Genomic DNA, 20,379 nt, shown 5'->3' on the forward strand with positions numbered 1-20,379 from the left:
TGCTGCTACTCATCAGACTGTAGTTACTATAGTACTTTTACATTAATCACTGAGGTGATTTGAGGGTTTGGGCTATCTCTGTAGGTTTAATTAAATAGTTTTCTTTATTCTAATAATCTTGTCATGACTTCTGAGCAGGTAGGAGTCAACCTACGTAGCCCTATTACATTTGGGAGGGGTAGGGAGAAAACTAGACAGACAGATAATGCATATTTTACTTTAGTTAGCCCAGGTGAAAGCTTTGAACATTAAGATAAAACAATACAGTCAATGATTCTCATCTCACAAACTGGCTACCACATTTGCAACAGGAATCATCCTGATCTTCCAACAGCTTCAAACTCTTTCTCTTGTTTTCTCAGAGTGTCATTTTCACAGACTCCATGTGACAGAGTACAAAACAAGTGGGAATTGCCCAAAGTAAAAACTGCAGTTAAGTTGCCTTTGTGCCTCCTGAGTTTGCAGACATGCAGCACTGCTCTGGTACAATCATTAAATTCATAGGCACCAAAAATAGGGGATGTCCTGCTCGGTGTGATATTTTGAGGTGCTTTGAAAGATAGAAACTTGCCTTGATGAGCAGGGCATAAGAGATGCAAGAGGAGAACACTCCACCAGCCTGGGCTATGCCCTGAACAGCAGGAAAAATGACACCATGGAGTGAGGCTGTCCCAGCTGTGATGTTCTCTGGTCACCAGCCAATTCTGAAAGCTTTATTCACAACACTTCCAGCTTTTCCTGGGGATGTTCTTGCTTACCTTCTTAGATTGTGTTGTACTGTACTTGCGGGCTTATGTCTTGCTACTTCTGTCACTTCTAGGTGCTTTTAATTTATTAATGTATCTTTTAAAGGCAAATAAAGAGCAACATCAAAAAACAAAGTAGCTTTTGACTATTTACTACCCATATATAAATGTGAACATTTTAAGTAAAAGAACTATTTTAATTCATCCAATTTCACCTCAAAAAGTCACCAATCTTCTTCCAAATGACACTTCACTACCAACAGATGAAAAAGAACCTTACTGAACATTTCAGCATTTGCCTCTCTCTGAAACAAGGCAGATCTGCACAACCAACTTCCTTTCTACCTTATAAGAAATTTACTGCATTAGGCACAAGGTTTCTTTCACTACTTTTTGTGCTTCATTTGTGGCCCTGCGAGGTAGTGGTGGACTAACCTCTATGGTAGAATGAGGACACAAAGCAGCGAGCAGTTGTTTACTGAGCCAACAAACACACACACTCAGTCAGTGTAGTTTGTATAAACCTCCACAGACAGGCAGACACTGACTGTCTTTGGAGCATGTCAGTGCTGCTCCATCCAGCACTGCAAACCTGAGTCACTTACGTGGGCAGATTGCTTCTAAAGAAAGCACTCAGGCAATCGGAAGCAGCCCCAATTTCCCATATGGCAACAAGATTAGGGTAACAGTGGCATAAATCAGTCTTGAAAATGTGAGTTAGCCAGACTCACTTGGGCCTGAAATCTGACCAAATTCCCATTGGCTTCATTAGATCCAGTCTCCACAATGGACTTGCATTAATTTCATTCAGACAGATGTTTTTTCAGTTCCTGTCCTAAGGAGCTGCTCAAGTTGCTTACTGTGTTTTACTCAGAAGCAGCTGTGATGCTTTGCTGACGCCATCACACTTGATGAAAATGAGCAGCAGCTAGCAGGTTGTAAAATTGCTGTTTAAAATACAACTTCTTGCTGATAACATGAACCTTGCTGGTCTTGGGCTACATCCCAGTATTCATAGGGGATGAAGTCTCCTACCAACAAACAGAGTATTTCAAGTGCACAAATACATTATCTTTTTAGTCTTTGATTCTTTTCCATCCTGTTTCTGTTCAATTCTGATAACTGCCCAGGACAGTCCAACACAGCCTGCCTCAGCTGCTCACCATGCTCCATGCACAACCAATGTCACACAGATAAAATGTACCAGCTAAACTCATCAGTCAGTACCTAAAACAGAGAACAGGTGTCACTGTCAGGGTCAGGACAAGTCATCTGTCTTCCCTGACTGTATTATTCTATATATATTGTTACCTGCTTTCCAGTATACATTTAAACCTGCCATTTTTTATTAACTATCACAGCTACTTTTTTTTCCTTCCTGAGAGTTGTCTTTTTCCTTTCGTAATTTAACCTTGCTTATATCAAGAGTACATAATCCTGACTCTAAGTTAAGCTGAGCTACTTAAAGTGACCAAAAAACTGTTTCTGGCTAAAAATCTCAAAATAAATACTTCTGAATTTAGAATTACACTATTTTTATATATACAGCAGCCAACCATATCCCTCCTGTAAAGTGCACAGCTGTATCTAGAAAGGAAACATATGAAATGTTTCCAGTTACTGGATCAAAAATATCAGCTCACATGTCAGCTACAATATAAAATGTTTTTTGAGAGCTTCACCATTCATAGCAGCCTGAGAAGGACACACACAAGTACCTGAGTGCACGCACACAAACACGTATGTATATAAAACATGAGTATAAATGACACCTACTAGATCAGCTGATGTATGTAGGACTCATCTATGTTAATCACATCAGAAAAAATTATGATCTGGGGTTAGTTGTTGCTAAAACAAAAAACCAGCCCAAACAATACTGGAGGGATTCAAAATTAGATAAACGAGGGGGTAGAGCAACCTTTGATTCAGAGGGAAGTACAACAGAAATTCAGAGTGCCCGAGTACTGTGGAGGGCTTCTGCCTCAAGTGTGGCATTAGGAATGAATTTCTACATTACATCTGACTGAAAAAGACAAGAGTTCAAGTTTTCATTACCTTATACTCCTGCAATGTTTTCAAATCCTCTAGACACACATATTTCCAGGCAGGAAGGCCCAGGCAAACTGGGGTGGGTTATTTATGCAGAAGGGAGGAGGGAATTTGAAGAGTGTCCTTGTGAAACAGGGTTGCTACACCCAGGCACACACCCATTTCCACATTTCTCTCCCCACAGTTTGGCCACCACCTTGTGAACAAACTCACCCACAAGTTCCTTACTTTGACTTCCTTCCTCCTTCCCCAATCCACTAAGATCCACTAAGACAAGACAAAGCAATGTTCCTCTTGAATCCAAAAGATCAGTGCAAATGATAAGCCTTCCCTCCCTTGTCTGATAAAATTTAGCTGCTAAAATCAGAGGCATCCTCAATATAGTAAGTACCAAAGAGTGCACTCTATAGAGGGGCAGCTGGATTATAGCAATCATCCAAAAAAGGGAAGAGAACATCCTGAGATGAATGCAAGTCTGCCAATGCCAAGACATGTGCTGCTGCCTTATCAGCAGATCAGCTGATAATAGAGCAGTTGTAACTGCTGACTGCTCCTTCAGCAAGGATGCTCACAAGAGCAGCATATAAATACAACACTGGTCTCCAGTACTCACCAGCAGCCTTCAGCAGCAATGAAACCCTCACATGGAGACCAACAACCACTTACAGTCTTCAAGGTGCTCCCCTTGGCCTCTCCAGGTGCCTGAAGTTGCATTTCCCAAATTCATAGCAACTACAGACCAATGTTATTCTGGGAATTGAGCACACATTGAAGATCCAAATGAACATCACTGAATCAACTCCCTAATTATAGGGGCTAAGCAAAAAGTAATTTAATGACCTTGTTACACTATCAAAAAGAAGACAGACTTTCCCAATTAGAATGAAAGTTATTTATTAAATCAGTCTGCCCATTCTTCCAATAGAGACTGCCCCTGCCAGAGGGCTAATGACAGCCACTGTCTTCAGCACTTCCCCTGGGCAAACTGCTGTCCAAACTGAGCAACACAGAGGTGATGGAATGGGACATGGCTGAGATCTCCTGGATCACATCTCCATGCACCAAGTCCTCTCATTTGATGAAGAAGCCAATCCATTGCCTGTGTAAATTGCCCAAGGCGAAGGAGAGAGTAAAGCAGACCCTCCTCTGCAGTGCTCCACTCACCCTGCTGCTTATGAGCCAGTGATTGTTACACCCTCCATCATGCACATTTACAATCATTTCATTTCCCACACGACTTTTGGGCCAAAAGCCATTCCTGGAAGAGAAGGAACTGCTGTTCTGACTTGGAAGTAGAAAACCAGAATGAAGACAAAGTAAGGTAATATTTTTCTGGTCCTACCCAGACTCAGCCTTTAAATGTTGTACAATATTGCCATTTAAAAAATGAGAAATAAATTTGCAGCCACTGTCAGACTCACAAAAAATAAGACCCTCTGATTTTAAAACAACTGTCACTGTAACTTAAGTGTGTGACACTGGAAAGAGGATTGCTGAAGACAAAAGATCAATTAAATGCTGATTTTTTTAAAGAGGAAGAGTGAAAGGATTTGGCAGAATTTGAACATGCTGGGAAAAGCAGGGAGAAGAAGGAAGAGTTCATTTAGCAATTAATGCCTGACATTGACAGCCTAATGAGACATTTTGCCAGGGTCATTTCTAACCAGGAGTGATGCATGGGAGCCTCCCCCCCCTTGTTACAGCTGTTGAATCTCGTCTTATAATTATATGGACAAAGAATCTTCTACAACATGAACAAGTGCAGCACATCAGAACAAACTGTGACCAATAACAGGTAGGCATGGGAGACAGCAGCAAGTAGCAAGAACCATTTTTTCTGGGCTGAGAAAGTGGTCCTGGTTGACAGGTACTGCCACACATCCCATACTTTGCTGACAGGTGCCTTACACATGCTTTATGTGTGCTACTTGGCTCTGTTCGGATGCAAAGAGAATGTACCATGTTGTGTATCCACAGCTTTAGAGGAAAGTGACCAGAGCTGATGAACAATTCCTATATATTTCACATCCATCATACCAGAACAGACAAATTGTAATGCTCTGAAATAGTTTTAAAAGTGTATGAAAGACTCTGAATGATAAGCACTTCTGATATTAGGAGAGAGGAAGGACAGGGAAGACCTTGGCTGCAGCATGACACTTCTTGTGCTGACCAACAGCAGGGCAGGGGAGCTCAGTGCTGCTTTATTCCTTAAAGCTGCCTCCAGGAGAAGGGCACTCTCTAAACTGTGATTCAGTGTGAAAGCCACGACCTTCATCACACTCACCCCTGGATCAGCTGAGCAGCCAGAGGCTGGCAGCCTAACCATCACCAGGGCACAGGCAGGGCTTTTAAGGAAGAGGGACTCTCCCAGCTGCAGGCACATATAAGGGCAGGATTTAAATTGGATTCCTGCATAGCTCTGCAACTCAGAGCTGCAGTACTGACATGGTATCCAGTAATGCCTATCAGTTGCTTCCTCATCTCAACAGCAGCTGTGTTTTCTGCAAGAGGAATGGTAGCTAAAAATAATCTGGCTTTGACTTCCTCTTTTAAACCCTTCAGTGTCTTAGAAAGATTTTTTTGTTCTCCCAGAAATGGCAAAGAGAATGTAAGAGACAAAACCAGAACAGTCAACTGCACAAAGAGAAGAGCAGCATTAGAAAGCTCAGAGAACAGTAGGAAACTACAATAAAAATCAGAGACAGTAAAAAATTGTCACAATTTTGACCAATATTTTCCAAATTCCTTTTTGCACTTGCAATGAGATTTCTGTTATGCCTTTACTTGTATGACTCAGTGGTGCTGAGCAAAGGCGAAATAAAATCTGGATGTTTCTGACTGCAATTCATCTGCTCATTAAACATACTAAAAGAAAGAACTTGGTTCAGTAGTCATCAAATGCACTCTCATGTCTGCACAGTGGAGATTTTTACTGCCTCTTGGAATAAGTACATTTTACTTCAAATTCTGTCTTCCATAGGACCACAAAATGTAAATCCCATACCAAACATGCAAATGGAGAAAAAAAAGAATATTCGATTAATCCTTCCATAACACAGCACCATGTATTCTCATCCAAAATAATTCTACACATACAGTGCTGGTTAGCATGTCCAGGCTACTTTCATGATCCTTTTCATAAACACACCTAATTCTATATTAAAATATTTAGGAGTTTCATGTATACTTTTTAAATTGCAATCCAAAATTAGCCAGATACAGACTATAGCTCAAAATTCCTGAAGGCAGGGTTGATGATCTCTATTTGAATCTAGTCTTCCAGCAGAGCTCTACTCCCAGCAGGTATCTCTGGACATGACAAACTATAAATAAAATCATAAACAGAATTCAGACCATGACTTACAAACCTGCTGCTAACAGACCAATGCCTGAAGTAAGGTCAGTACAAGAGACAGTCAAAGAAATGATGAATTGTCTGTCCTATTGTCTCAAATTCCAAATAAATACACTGTACCATGTAAAGGTTAGGAAGAATCCAAGAAAGCATGCTGCTGTATATATTTATGTTACATAGCTTATACCATGAGCTTCACCTATGGCATAGGTATTAGCATGGCTTTGTCCCTTCTCTCCCCTCTCTCCCTTTAGCCACAAGCATGAACAGCCACCTCACACTTGGCCAAGTCAAAGTGAAGACAGGGCCACTACCCAGGCAGGAAATTGCAGGAGTTTCTCCTTCCTCTCCCTGAATCTTGTCTCCACTTTCACCACACTCTCATGCTTAATTCCTCCCTCCTTGTTCCTCTGCTCAGCATCACCAATGCAAGCTCACATTCCCCATTTCAGGGCTCATGGCAAAGCTCTCTGGGCCAGAGATGATGGTGAGCCCAGACAGGGTTTAGCAGCATCCTTGGGTGTCTCCAGACATTCTGGGGTAAATGGACCCACTCTGTGTACCAGGGCCAGCACAGCAGCTCCACAGCACTGACAGCTCCAGACACGGGTAAGGGAAACACAGATGTTATTGGTGAACTGTGGCCAGGGCTTCTCCTTCAGCAGTATGTGATACCAGAGAAGAAAGAACAAAAATAATTAAATCTTTAAATATTATGGTAGGTAGTGTTGCAAGTAATCACAAGAACATAGAATAGTAAGTAGATTTTGATACCTTTTTAATAGGAAAATGGAGGAAAGGAGCTCCAGTATAACACAACAGAGAAAGTAAAAGATCTGTAAAGTAAACTGAATCCAAACATAAGCAATGTTTTATTGGGATATAGCAAGCAACCTATCAAATAGGGAACCAGTACAAACAGATTGAACATGACTCTCTTTTAACAGAGATGTATGGTGACAAGACAGCTTCTTTCAGTTCTTAAAACAAGTATTCAAAGTGTTAAGTAAAGCATTAAAAAAAATCAATCATTACAACACCAAAGACAGACAATACTAAAAATGTGCAGAATTTTACTTTTTACAAATTTCTGCATAATGTTAGAAAACAATCATAAATTAAAAAAGGAATAAAATGAAGCTTTTTTGTTTGCAAAGCAACACAAACCTTTAAAAACCAACTATATTTTACATAGGACTACTATTAAAAACAGGTGAAAAGCTGAAAATTTAAAGGACAGCAAAAAATACACAACTCAGTTTCACCTGTCAGCAACACCTTCTGCTATCGAAGGAGTTATGTTAGTTCTATGTACAGCTTTAAACATTGCAGCATACCACAAGTAAACCTTAATAAGGTCAAAATAGGACCCTCTGCAAAAAAGGGTGACTTGGCAAGTGTCAGTCCCATCCTGAAATTATAAGCAGTAATAATTTTAGTAGGTCTTTAGTGCAAACCAAAACCTACTTTAATTGGTTCCTCTCTCTAAAGATGCATGTAAACGTTGGGGTTCTTTTTATTTAATTTTTTGGTATCTTAATTAATGAAATCAAGAACATGTCTGGCTCAAAAATGAGAATGACATACCTCCCTTTTGTTCTGGATACAGTGATGTAGCTATCTCAACATGCTCATTGACACTTCCTAAAAGAGAAAATCATTATGTACTATGTAAAAAATACACACCACCTCTCTCAGTTCAGACTCAGCATATAGTATATTGCCAGCTCTATCCAATAGGATATATATTCTAATTTGGTTTAAACTCTTAATAGATATATTCTCTCTTTACAAAGTTCCATCACATGAAACCAAATTGCTTATTTTTCCCTTGAGGCCCAGCATGACCCCAATTAGACAATTAGCTATAAAGAGTTGTTCTTTAGATGTTGTGTCTGTAGAGGTTTTACGTGATATTCATAGATTTTCAGCGCAGGCCCCAGTTTTAATGAAAGTCCAGTCAGTACATCATTTCTTGTCATCAACAGTAATGATTTGCCATCAATTTCCTATAAGAAGAATTAAAGAGTTGATAAAGACAAATATACAAATCTAATAGAGGAGAACAGTCATGCAACAAATGGAATACTACTATAGAGGATCAGTGAGGAAAACAGTAGCCTTGATTTTCCTGAAACCATGTTCACAGCTGCTGAATTCTGCTTGCTGTCTGTTTTTCAAGTGCTCACCTGTGCTGACTAAGGCATAAATACTATTTAGTCAAGCACAAAATCCAAATGAGCCTAATTTCAAAATTCCCTCCTTGTAAACCTTTTTCTAATTGATAGGTACAAGTGAAGAATGCCTAATTATCAGCCATTTAGGGAAGGATACTCCTAAGAATGCAGCTTATGAAGTGCATTTCAGAAGAATTACTATTGACAGCAATATGCAAGTTTAAACTAGTGAATATCTGCTAATAACTTCAGGTGCCTTCTTTAAAAGGCCAACCTTCCCATGCATCCTGTGGGGGGGAAAAAGGAAAAGACTCTTGCAATCAGAAATGTTGGAAGGGCTTAACTAGAGCTTGACACACTGAGAAAACTTCTCTTCCTCTACTTTTAAGGGAAAATGAGAAAAGCAGCAACTTGTCAGCTTAAGTTTCAACAGCCCCGACACTTTCTTGCTTAAAATACCTCTTGTAAATCACAGATATGGTGGGATTTTTTTTTCCTTTCAGACCTGTTTAGGTTAGAAATCCTGTAGGCTTTGGATTTTTGTTTTCCATCTTAAAACCTTGACATATGCTTGAAAACTCCCTCTAAATCATTTTTAAACTCAAAATGGAAGAGAAAGAATCCACATCTCTTCACTCCCTTCTATTATCTTGGAAATATCAGAGATCCAATCCTTGATTACAATGCAAGATGAAAAGAAGACTTCTATTAGAGCTCAACAGGAATTTGTCAAGATGGATCTCTCTTAAAATTTAATAAATTTTATAAATACAAAATACATGGACAAACCACAACACAGTCAAAGATCAGCTGAAAGTGGCATTTTTAAAAAATATCCCCAAGATGTATACAACTACTAATCCCTCAGGGGAGCATAAAGTAACAGTAACTCTAAAAGAAAAAAAGTTTCCAATAACTTTTTACCCAATTATAGCAGGTGCCTCTTTCCAATTACTGTTGAGAATGTTAATGGAAAAAACCAGTTTCTATCCTCTCTTTTCCATTCGTCACAATTCTTTCTGTGGGAATTTTGACACCAGTGAGTGTTTTGCTCATTGCTATGACCGATCTGAAGTTGCCTTTTCTGCTGCTGTTCAACGATGCTATGGAGGAAGAACAGCCTCCAGCTTGGTAGGATCCAAATGGAGTAAATCCAGTACCTGGAATAGGAGAAACTCCAAGAATAGGAAAAAAGCATCTATTCCTTTCCCTTCTTCTTCCACAGGGTTCCCTGTGTTTTATAGAAATGCTGGTAACTACTAAGACTTCCACTGAATAGGAAACTGATTCTTTAAACACATCTGTGTAGGAAGGAGTGATTACATATTCAGAGTTCAAGCGTTTTATATCTCTGTGTGAATTGTAAGCTTTACCTTTTTCACTTCCTTTAAGTTTTCCACATTTACCTGATCCTGCAGAATTGCCACACCCTTTTTTTGCACCAGGTAAGATTTCGTATGCTCTGGTGAATTCTCTGATCTCTTCTCTGCTACTTCTCTATTTTCTGGATTTTTTTCAGGATGCAATTTCAATGCTAGCTCTCAGTATGTCTTTAAATGTTAATTGCAGAGAAACTTCTCTGCACAACTCAAGCTAACAGTAATTACCCAGGTGCCAGGATGACCTTAACACCAATATCACACTGTCTTCAACAAATAACCAGGGGACTCCTTAAGCTTCAAGTCCCCCCACCATCCCTTCTAAGTGACTGAGAAATGCAAAGTTTTACAGTAAGCCAGCACACTCACGTGCTTCTCCCTACTGTGGCTCTGCCAGAAAGCAGCAGTGGACCCCAGCTGATGTCAAACCCCAGTTTCCCTTCTGGTAAGGCATTGCAGTGAGGCCAGCAAACCAGCACTGGGTCACCTGGGCGTGTCTGGCTATCACAACACAATGCTCAAGAAGCCACATGGGCCATAACAAAGGTCAGAGCACAAGCACATCTTGAGACCTTATAAACAGCTTCAGTCTTGGAGTGAGCCACAGTCCCCTGTGCTTCCAGGGCTGCTACAGAAATCTCAGCCACAAATTGGCAGGCTGTATTTTTCTGGAAGTGTCCACACCCTCGTCCTGCAACTGCTACTCCTCCCTCTTCAGGTATCCTGTGTCCTCAACTTCTTGGCTTGTCTGATTTGCTTGCTGATGTTATGGATTTTTGTTATTGGGCAACATCCTTCAGCTGAATCTGTTTTCATCAGCGAGCTCTTGATTTGCTGACATCAGTGGAACTCCAAGAAGGAATAACAGATAATCATCATACAAGCATCACTTCCTACCAGCACTTACAATAGAGGTTAATAAAACATTCTGCAGCCCCATAAAATGTCTCCTAATTATCCTTGAAGTATTGTACAAAAAATTCAGGTCTTAAAGATCTTTTGAGACACTTGTTTCAGGTGAGTCCAGATGTATTCAGATTCATCAAAGGAAAGTGTGGACCCAGTTATTGCTGTGTAAAAGCTCAGTGTAATAAAAGATGTCATGATTACATTCTGGGCTAAGGATATTTTCTAAGGAAACCATTGTGCTACCCCTACTGAAGCAGTTCAGTGGAAAACAATTTCCCAGTGTTGTAGGTGAAACTGAATACTTTCCTTTACTGCTTACAATCTCATTCCTCTTCCAGTACATATTCAGGGCAGTAGCTCAAATGAAACTGGGTTTCTGGGGCCCAGGCAACTGCAAATGACAGAGGAAAATAGAGATGGCCAGAATTGCAGCTGCATGCCTGGTGCTCTACAGACAGAGGATGGCTAAGGGTTCAAAATCAATCTGTCTGCACTGCCATACCTGGGAGATCCTGACAAAAATACTGTAAGAACACAGGTCAAGTTAGTGGTAGCAGATAGTGTAGAAGAAACTGAACAGCACCACTGATAAGAAGTTAAAAATCCTCTTTGTTTATGGGGCTGTTCTTGATGCAGACAGGGAACAGGCTGGCAAACCTGGCACGTAGAACCAGGCACTTGCTGCTCCTCATGCTGCTAATGGAGAGGAAGAAGGAAGTGGCAATGACTTCTGCTGCAATTACCCATCCCTCAGCTCCTGGCCACATTCTGGTGGCAGCTGTCAGCCTCTCTTTCCAAGGTTTTAGCATAAGGTGAAGTTGGCAGTGGAATCACAGCCACATTTCTGCACATGGCTGTCCCAGCAGAGTCCTCAGTTACCCTACTGAAACCACTTATCCCCATTGCAAAATACTAATAAAACCTACAAGGCTGCTGTTGCAGGCTGATTTGCCAAAACTCAGAAATCAGCCTCACCTTTCTGCTGCAAAATCAGTAGTAATTATTTCAATATTATTGACAATAATTGCCAGCTGTGAGGCAAAGAGGTCAAGATATTTGATGGAAGCCAGAGGTATCTGTCAGTATAAGGAAAAGACTCGCAGAGACTACAATTACTTTGCCTGTGTAGTTTTTAAGCCACATTTCCAGGGCTTTTTGACATGGATGCTGGAATTAAGGACTGGACACACTCAAACATTTTCCTTTTTAGCCTGTTCACTCATCTTCAAATTCTGAAAAATTAGCAGCAGCTGCAGAAAGAACCTTCTCTGCAACCTGCTAGAGAATCACCCAACACCAGGCTTTTCACCCTCAAGAACAAAGAACTGAATTTAGATACTTTGTTATATGCATCAGTTACATTCAGACTGGATTTCACAGGCGTGGTGCTGAAGGTCAGCAACATTACCCTGACCAAGCACGACGTTATTTCATGGACAATGAAATGGACAGTCTCCCTGCAAAGCTGCCAGTAACTTGCACCAGCTCAGCACCTTGGAAGGTCGAGCCATCTATTTTGATAACTAATTACAAGTGTGGGTGACTAATTTGCTGGTAGTCACACACAAGCCTACAGACTTATCTGGGGAGGTGATGAACTGCCAGTCTGATGTAAGTTACTTCTCTATGGAACAGGTGGGCTGTAGGCCAAGCAAGCTGACTTCCCAAGCCTGCCCCACTAGCACACAGCCCCAGCTGCTGGCAGGTGAGTCCCACTGGGCCACCTGACTGTTTAAGCTCTGACCTAATCTACCAAAAGAAGCCTCCCATTAGTATCAGCAGTTACAGGGCCCAGAAACAAAGACCCAACTTTTTCTCAGACTGAGTCCTACAAAAATGCTGCTCCTCTGCCAACTTAGTGCCAATCTTTCCTTTCCATATTCACTTGTACTGCCAAGTTCAGGGCAACACAGCAGCCCCTTTGTCACCCTATGCCTTCACACTCACATTGTTGCTTAGAAGCCCCAGGTTTTATAAATACTCATAAGTGTAATTACACAATACACTAAGAAAGAAGGGAATTCACATTTTAAACACCATTCACATTTTAAATAACAAAACAGTGAAACTGAGTGGGTTGTATACGGAGACTGAGTTCAAGCCAGAAAATTTATTTAGATTTCTCACCTTTCTGAATCCTATCTTAAACAAACTCCAACTCATTATCCACAGCTTGCAGAACAAGAGAGATTATTACATTACTCAGAGATCACAGTCCCATGCATTGTCACCCAATAACAGACTCAAATCCCACTATTAATGTGGGATTTTCTCTCCCATTTTACAGTATATAATCAGGCTCACAGCAAAAATTTGCAATGTGAGAAACTGGTGGCAGTCAAAAGGTGTTTGCTAAGAGATTTACCTGCTCCTGAAAAGCACTGGCTTGTTCTTCAAATCCAGCTGTTCTGAAATAATTCACAACATCAGTAACAGCCCAGTCAGCAGGATCCAGAGGTCTCCCATTCTCTAGTGAACTGCAAAGTGCAAATGCAGACAAGTAATCACTAAAGGTGTGCAGAACATCTGCTGCTGCTTTGTGCACGCCTCATGTATGTCCCCCTCCTTCCTTGCTTCTGCAGGAAAAGTGTTCTTTGATACATCTCCCCCACTCCAATACAGAACAGTGTATCCTGTTCTTTCACATTCCACCTGATGCTGGGGAAAACTGAGACCCCTCTCCTTTCAGAAAAGAAGAAAGTATATGAATCTTCACATCAGCCAAAGGCAATCAGTTAGGATCTTCATACAAGTGTGCTGTCTTTGCTGTTGGAGAATGAGAACTGCCATACCTGGGGTACCAAACTCCTGCCTTTCAAGCCTGCAGCTTGCTTTCAGCTACATCAAATACTTAAAGAATTACATGTGGATTATTTACACAGATGAGACTGTCCTTGTAACATGGGTAGAAATTACTGCTAGGCATCTTTAGCTTGCAAAATAACAAACAGAACTTCCCAACCAAAACAAAAAAAAAAGGCATCAAATGATTGAACTAATTCTCAATATAGAAAATTTCCCAAAACTGTTGTTAGACTCATCTTTGGACAAATCTATGGACTTTTTAAATAGCTGTGCATCTGAGAAAACATCTGTTAAACACAATCAGAATTAATTCCTTCTGTGATTAACCTCAGGCAATTGTTTTCCACAAAACATTCATATTTTTATCTTTATCCTGCATTTCTTTTCCTCAAACTACAATCACCCTGTCACAAAGATAACGGTGTATCTGAAAATTTTTGGTAAAAAAAAAAAACCACATAGTGAGTTTGACTTCCTGTTCTACTGCAATTTATGAGGATGAAGAGCAAGACATCAAAGAGAGAGCTTCTTTAACATGTTTCCTCAACCAGAAGTCCTGAAGTTCATGCCAAATATTCCCATCATTATACTTGCTTAATCATAATGCTAATGAAGCAATATTGAAAATGTACAGATTAGGGCAGGTGTCAGAATCCTGTCCATTTTCTTGTCTGAAGCTTAGAGGCAGGACTTTGATTTCAACAGCACCAGCTGGAAAAGAAACACAGATTATACTCTCCTGACAATATTTTTGTTCTGTCCTTCAATTTTTTTTTCTTTTCCAACTGTCAGTATCTCTGCCTTGCCAAGACTTGTCTGTTTTTCAGCAAAATAACTGGGTGAATCAAGGGCAGACCATTTTTCAAAGCAGCCAGATGCAATCCATACATAGAGTGCCTCCCATCACCATTTCTATAACATTCTTATTCCTACAACTATCTGAGTCCTGGGAAGGAGGACTCATGGAAACAATGATTTTTGCAAGTCCCCAAACTCTTGAAATGTGTCTGTCAATATGGCAACAAAATCTGACCACAGGGACCATCTGCAGCCTGTGTTACATTGGGCCTTCTAAAAGCAGTTTCTTTCATTTATCACAGATCTCTGAGCAATGAGGAACAGTTTCTTACTTTTGCTCATCACATGATGACTTACTTCATGAATTGCTTCACTGATTGTGATTACACAGAAAGCAATACTCAGCAAAATTGAAAATGAGACTATATGGCCTTATCAGAGCGGCACTTTTTTCATGTGTTTTTTTTTTTTAATCAAAGAATGCCTTTCAAATAAGATTTTTTGGTGTTGTGCACATTCTGAGGCTTAAGAAGTAAAATGTGAAAACTGCCACACAAAATCTGTATGTATTTATAAAAGCAGCATTAGAGGAATTATATTTAAATCTTTGCATTTTCCTTAAGACACGGACTGTCACTTTCAATTACTCATTTTCTACTAAAAAAAAAATAAACTAAATGCGAACCACTCAGTTAAAAAACCAAACAAATTGAATTTAACCCTTCCTAAATAGCAAATAAAAGGTTCAGTCTGTAAAAATATCACCTAACTGTAATTAACTTACTTCTCCAAACACTTTAATTTCAAATTAAATATAGCCCCAAACCCTACTTCCACAATTTTCTATCTCAGCCCAAGTGCTCCAGTTTTTCTTGTAGCTTCTCTTTTATCACTAGGGAGCTGCAGCTTGGTCTGGGTCCAGCCCCATCCAAGGCTCAACTGCAGTGACTTCAGGGTCTCTACCTCAGTCATTAACCAATCACAGGAATTAATTGCAAGTTCCTGCCTCAAGGAACAGCATCATGCTGGACCTCAAGTGGAGCCAAATTCCACAGCTACAGCTGCAGAAGACTGGAAGGCATGTGGCAGACTGCTGGAGGCTGGCTGGATTTTAACCCATCTACCCACATAGAGGCTCATTCTGCTTGTAGACTTTGTCAGTCTCCTCCTCACACTGCTGCTGACATGGCTCTATTCTTCAGTCAAGACAAGGGAATATATAACATCCATGGCTTAGCCATACACTGGCTTATGCCTCACATCCTGGATGCTTTAAAATCTTACAAGGACTGGCATTTTAGGCTTTGAAGCTACTAGATGCACTAACAATGAATAAAAAATAGGCTTGTCTGTTTTTCACCACTGTCCCTGTGCCTTTATTGCCATCATGTGGCAGAAGCAGCAAGGTCTGAAAGGATATAGCTGAGAACAAACAGATTTTATCCAGCTTATTTATAGGCACTTCAAGAAAGTGTCAAATACTTCCTTTGTAGATATGCCCACATACATACAGTATACATCCATCTAGAAACCACAGCCCCACAGTTTAAATACAATTTCCATCCACTCTAAAAGGCCAACTTAGCAATCAGTGGTTGAGTCTTTATCACCCAAGCCTTGGGGAAAACGATTAAACATAAACTGTCTCTGCTTTGACTGTCTCCTTTCTCCTCCCACCCCAGAGGGCTCATTGTAGAAACCAGCCTGCCAAAGGGAAGGTGGTTTCTAAGGGACACATGATAATTATTCATAGTCACTGAATAGGAAAATGCTCTTTATGTTGGTGTGGTGTAGCCAGCATCTCAAGTGAAGGGGGAGGATGCTGATTTTAATGGCTGCCATCAGATCTTTTGATGCTTTTGATAATCAGGTGTTTTATCAGTAGCCTGAAGTGACCATTATGATTTACCTTACTCTAATGCCTGGTAGCCTATGCATTGTCACGTTTTCTTGGACAGCTTATGTAAGAGAGATCTGAAAGAGAATAATGAGGTGCAGCTGCACAAAGTGTTGCAGCTTGACAGAACAGACTAAGAGCTTACTCTAGTATCTTTCCTTATGGTCTTTTTTTCCTTTAATATATACACATATGTGTACATCTCTCTCACCATGGCTTCTGTAATCCTAAAGCAGCAAGGCCAGATTTTTCCACACAGAATGTCACTTCTCAGTCCATAATGTCATTCAGAATTTCTAGTCCTAATTAAAGAATTTCTGATCTTAAATAAATGCTTACAAAAAACATCTATGCCTTAGCTTGTAGTTTACCACACAAAAGAAAGCTGTAGAGCAATGAACACCATGTTTCTGCCTTATTCCTGCTCTAGGTCTGAAATAAAACCCCAGCAACTTCAGGCTTTTCCAATAAACAGCTTAAAGTATCTGTTTCAGAAGGAAACTGACACCTAAGTGATATCCTGCTACTCCTCAGCCCCAGACAGGTGGGCTGTCAGCAGAGAAGGGCACAGAGAGGTAACTTCCACACAGGACACATCTCCCATTAGGCACTGGTTCTGCAAAAGCCACTGACAGACAGGTGAGCAGAGACACAGTATTGGCTACAGTGCTACCACTTGCTTTAGTGTCTGGTTGAGAGGAAAAGAAAAAACATACTCCTGACTTAAGTTACTATCTTCTACATCTCTTCATTGCTATACAGTCCTACCACATATCACTTTTAATCAGCTCAGTGCCCTGGACTCTTCTATTTCAAAGCTGAAATACAACAGAAGTCATTAAGAACAGGGAGGATTTGAAATGTGCAAAGATGGAGATGGGCACTGTTGCCAACCACATTAGTTCAAAGGAAAACTACATTCAAAATCCATGTGCTGTTTATGTAAAAGAAACACTTACTTTTTGACATCCAGAGAGCCATTTTCCTTGTTTTCCATGTCAACAGTTAGCATGGGGAGGATAGAAGTTTTACTTCAGGAACTGATTGATAGGGAGGAAAAAAAAAGCCATGTTTAATAACTGGTAGTAAGACCAGTGCAGTGTAACGTAACAGAAACAAGCATTCTACAGGGACACATGCATGTTTCTACTTGAGAGCAACAGTGCTGTCAAAGACTGATTTCCCTGGAAGCCTGGCAAAGCTGATAGTAGCTAATGAACTAGAAAAGAAAGTTGATCTGTGCTTCAAACACAAGAAATAATTCTTGCCTGAAAATCAAGGAAGGTAATACTACATTTAATCCTTTTCACAAGTGTTAAAATTTTGATCAAACTGTATGTATTCAAATACATGGAGATTGATGTGCAATATATAGCTGTGTATCAAGAGCTTGATGGGTCTTCAGTCATCCTGTGATACAGAGGATCCAAACAGATGGAGGATCTTTAGAAAGATTTGGAAATCCATAGCCTTAGTTTTACAAATGTGGACTTGGATACAGATGAGCATGTCACTTATGCCCATTGTACAAATAAAGCTGGTAAGCAGAGTTACTAATTGAGCCTCAAACTCCTGAGGCCTAAATCATAAGACCTCCCTTCCTGCACTAGAGCAGCTTCTTCTATAGGTATGCTACATTGAACTCCAAAAAGGAAAGGAGCACATGAAGGGCACAGGAGAAAATCCAGTTTGTTTCCTTCCTTGCAGCACGCTGGAGTACTTGCACCACACAGCTTTTTCCATCACTCCATGGAACATGCAGAAATAACCCAAGCCTTTCCTTTCTGTCCTCAAGTAAGCCATTTCTATTTCAGAAAGCACCAGAGAACGGACCAAGGACTCAGGATGTTCTTGCTGTAGCATTAATGGATGCCAGTGAAATGTCTCAAAGCTCTGGGATACGGAATAGGGAAATCATGCTCTTCAGCTAAAACTTTGCAAAAATAGAGAATAGCAATTAATATTGCTGTGGGGGAAAAAAAAGGAAAAAAAAGGGGAAAAAAAGAAGACGACCCTTTATTATACACGTAGAAGCGCGTAAAGCACCAAGAACACAGTAACAAACTAATCGAAAAGATGCTTCTTTCTGCACCGCTGACCAAACAACTCCACGAATTCCCTGAAAGCACTTCTCGGTTCACCTGAGGTGACTGCAGACGACACCCGCACCAGCCTACCTGCGGAACGCCCCGCGCACGGCCCGCAGCCCCCGGGCTCGGGGCGGGCACTCCCGCGGAGCCGCGGGCCCGGCCGGCGGGGGCTCCCGGGGCTCCGCTTCCCGCGGCTGCGCCGGGGCTGCCACACGCGTTCAGCATCTCCCGGGCACCCGCTCGCACTGCACCACATTGTCACTCCTGGCTGGGGGCGAGGGAAGCAAGGCAGAAAAACCTACCTACGAGCAACTAAACCGGCGCATGGCTACCGGCTGCTGCGGAGCGGCGGAGCCCGCGGCCCCCGCCCCCCGGCGGCAGCGGGCGCTCCGCGGCGGCTCCGAGTGACACCGGGAGCGGCCCCGCCCGGCCCCGTGACGCGCCCGCCACACACGGACCGCCCGCGTCATGGCCGCCGCGTTAAAGGCGCCGCGCCGCGGGACGCCCGCCCGGCGGGGAGGGCACCCGGGGCCGGCGGGCTGGGGACGGCCCGGCCCGGCCCGGAGCGGCGCCTCCGCCGAGCGGCTCACCCCGCAGCGCTTACCTGCTGGGGAGCCGCGGGCAGCGCCGGGGCCGGTATGGGCGGGCACGGACCTGGCGCGGCACACGGCCGGAGAGCAGCGATCGGAGCTCGGTTCTTGACTTGAGCTTCTTGGGGCCTCCTTGTGGACATTTCTGCTCCTCCTAACAAGCAGGGTATTACAGGTAACGGAAAGGAAACACATCCCTAGTTGTTGAAGGATGCAGTACCAAGCCGAAGACATTTTATACAAGGTACGAAGTAGGAGTCGCCAGATGTTGGCAGATTAATAAAGTTACAAAAATTCATTCCTAGAATGACTTCGTCAACACGTTTGTGAGTAGCAGACACTTGGTTTTCTGTGGAACTCCTGCAACTGCAGGCTCGGGGTGATGGGAAAGAGGAGCGACCCAGGACAGCACCACCGAGTCACCCCCACCGTGCCACCGCCGGCACTGGGGAAAGAGGAGATGGAGGCACTGAGTCTGCAGATCTTACTCGTCTGAACTCCAGACTTCATTTCACAAGGAGACCATGTACAGAAAGAATCAACTCAAAGAACCTACAAATTACTAAGTGTCCCACTGGCAATAAAATTGCCACAGAGTTTAATACAATCACCCACAGAATTTAATACAAAAGTTGTCGCGTTTTTCTGGCAACAGTACTTCTTTTTTTCTTTTTACGCTATTTTTTTTCTCTTAAGTATTTCCTTGCTTGGTGATGCTTTCTAGTGGCATTACCTAGATGCACTGTCAGTGCAAGGGAAATCAAGCAAGAACTATCAACACACCCTGTTCCCACACATGGGCTTTGTAGCCAGGGCTGCATCCCAGCCACTAATCAGGTGCTGTGACCTTTTGATTATCCATAACAGGCTGGGTTACTTCAAACTGGTGGGATGTTTTACTTGAAAAATTTCCTTCCAAGTCAAGGCACTCAAATTACACACCTGCTCTTTGCTGGAAGGCAAGGGGGACATTACAAATTACCTGGGGATTTGCACAGAACCTACTGGTGACTTTGGCCTGATTTCTGCAGGGCTCTGACACGAGTGCCCAGCTGGCACAGACAGAGCTTGCTCAGCCACCAGAGTGGGCACCTGGGACTGTCCCAGGCACTTTGCATCCGTCTCACTCCCAGACAAAGCTTACTGCACCCAGACTGCATGGAGATCCAGGTCACCTAACTGCTAACTGGGCACACTTACAAGCACTAAAATTACCAGCAAAGTGGACTTTTGGGCAAAGGACTGCAAACACGACTTCCCAAACCACTTCATTTTGTCTTACTTATGTGTTGTCAGATAAATAACCAGAGCTTGCAGGAGTTTTGGAAGTAATGGCACTCAAATATCGACAGAAGCATTGAGAACAGAGGGCAGTAACAGTTCTCACTGCTTTGGGATTTAAATAAATGCAGATAAACAAAATAAATAGAGGATTAAGTGTATGGTGCCCTAAACAAAATCCTCTTTACTTCCCATCCCAAAGTGCACTGTAAAATGTGGCATATTTGTATTGGACAAGTTAGCCAAGCAAGGCAATTCTTTTCTGTCTCTAAAGAAATAAACATTCTAAATGAAGCC

At 41.9% G+C, this 20,379-nt stretch overlaps 2 protein-coding genes across 3 annotated transcripts in view; both read right to left on the reverse strand.

Moving 5' to 3' along the window:
* DNASE2B (deoxyribonuclease 2 beta) overlaps positions 1-13,075 on the reverse strand; it is a 38,581-nt gene extending 25,506 nt beyond the window's left edge. Inside the window, exons 1-3 of one of the 2 annotated variants that reach the window (XM_058030671.1) lie at positions 12,987-13,075; positions 7,744-7,800; positions 6,711-6,812 (exon numbers count right to left, since the gene is read on the reverse strand). The gene's annotated coding sequence lies outside the window, so the exon portion shown is untranslated. The remainder of the gene's footprint in view (positions 1-6,710; positions 6,813-7,743; positions 7,801-12,986) is intronic. The other variant, XM_058030673.1, reaches the window with a different exon arrangement.
* On the reverse strand, positions 6,918-18,598 carry SAMD13 (sterile alpha motif domain containing 13). The gene is made up of 4 exons (XM_058030676.1): positions 18,514-18,598; positions 17,081-17,161; positions 12,987-13,098; positions 6,918-8,165 (listed from the first exon to the last, which is right to left on the reverse strand). The coding sequence occupies exons 2-4, from the start codon at positions 17,131-17,133 to the stop codon at positions 8,022-8,024; spliced, it is 309 nt and encodes a 102-aa protein (XP_057886659.1). The 5' UTR covers positions 17,134-17,161; positions 18,514-18,598; the 3' UTR covers positions 6,918-8,021.
* Positions 18,599-20,379: the final 1,781 nt, after the last annotated feature.

This window comes from Melospiza georgiana, chromosome 9 (assembly GCF_028018845.1).
Source record: "Melospiza georgiana isolate bMelGeo1 chromosome 9, bMelGeo1.pri, whole genome shotgun sequence".
Taxonomy (NCBI): Eukaryota; Metazoa; Chordata; class Aves; order Passeriformes; family Passerellidae; genus Melospiza; species Melospiza georgiana.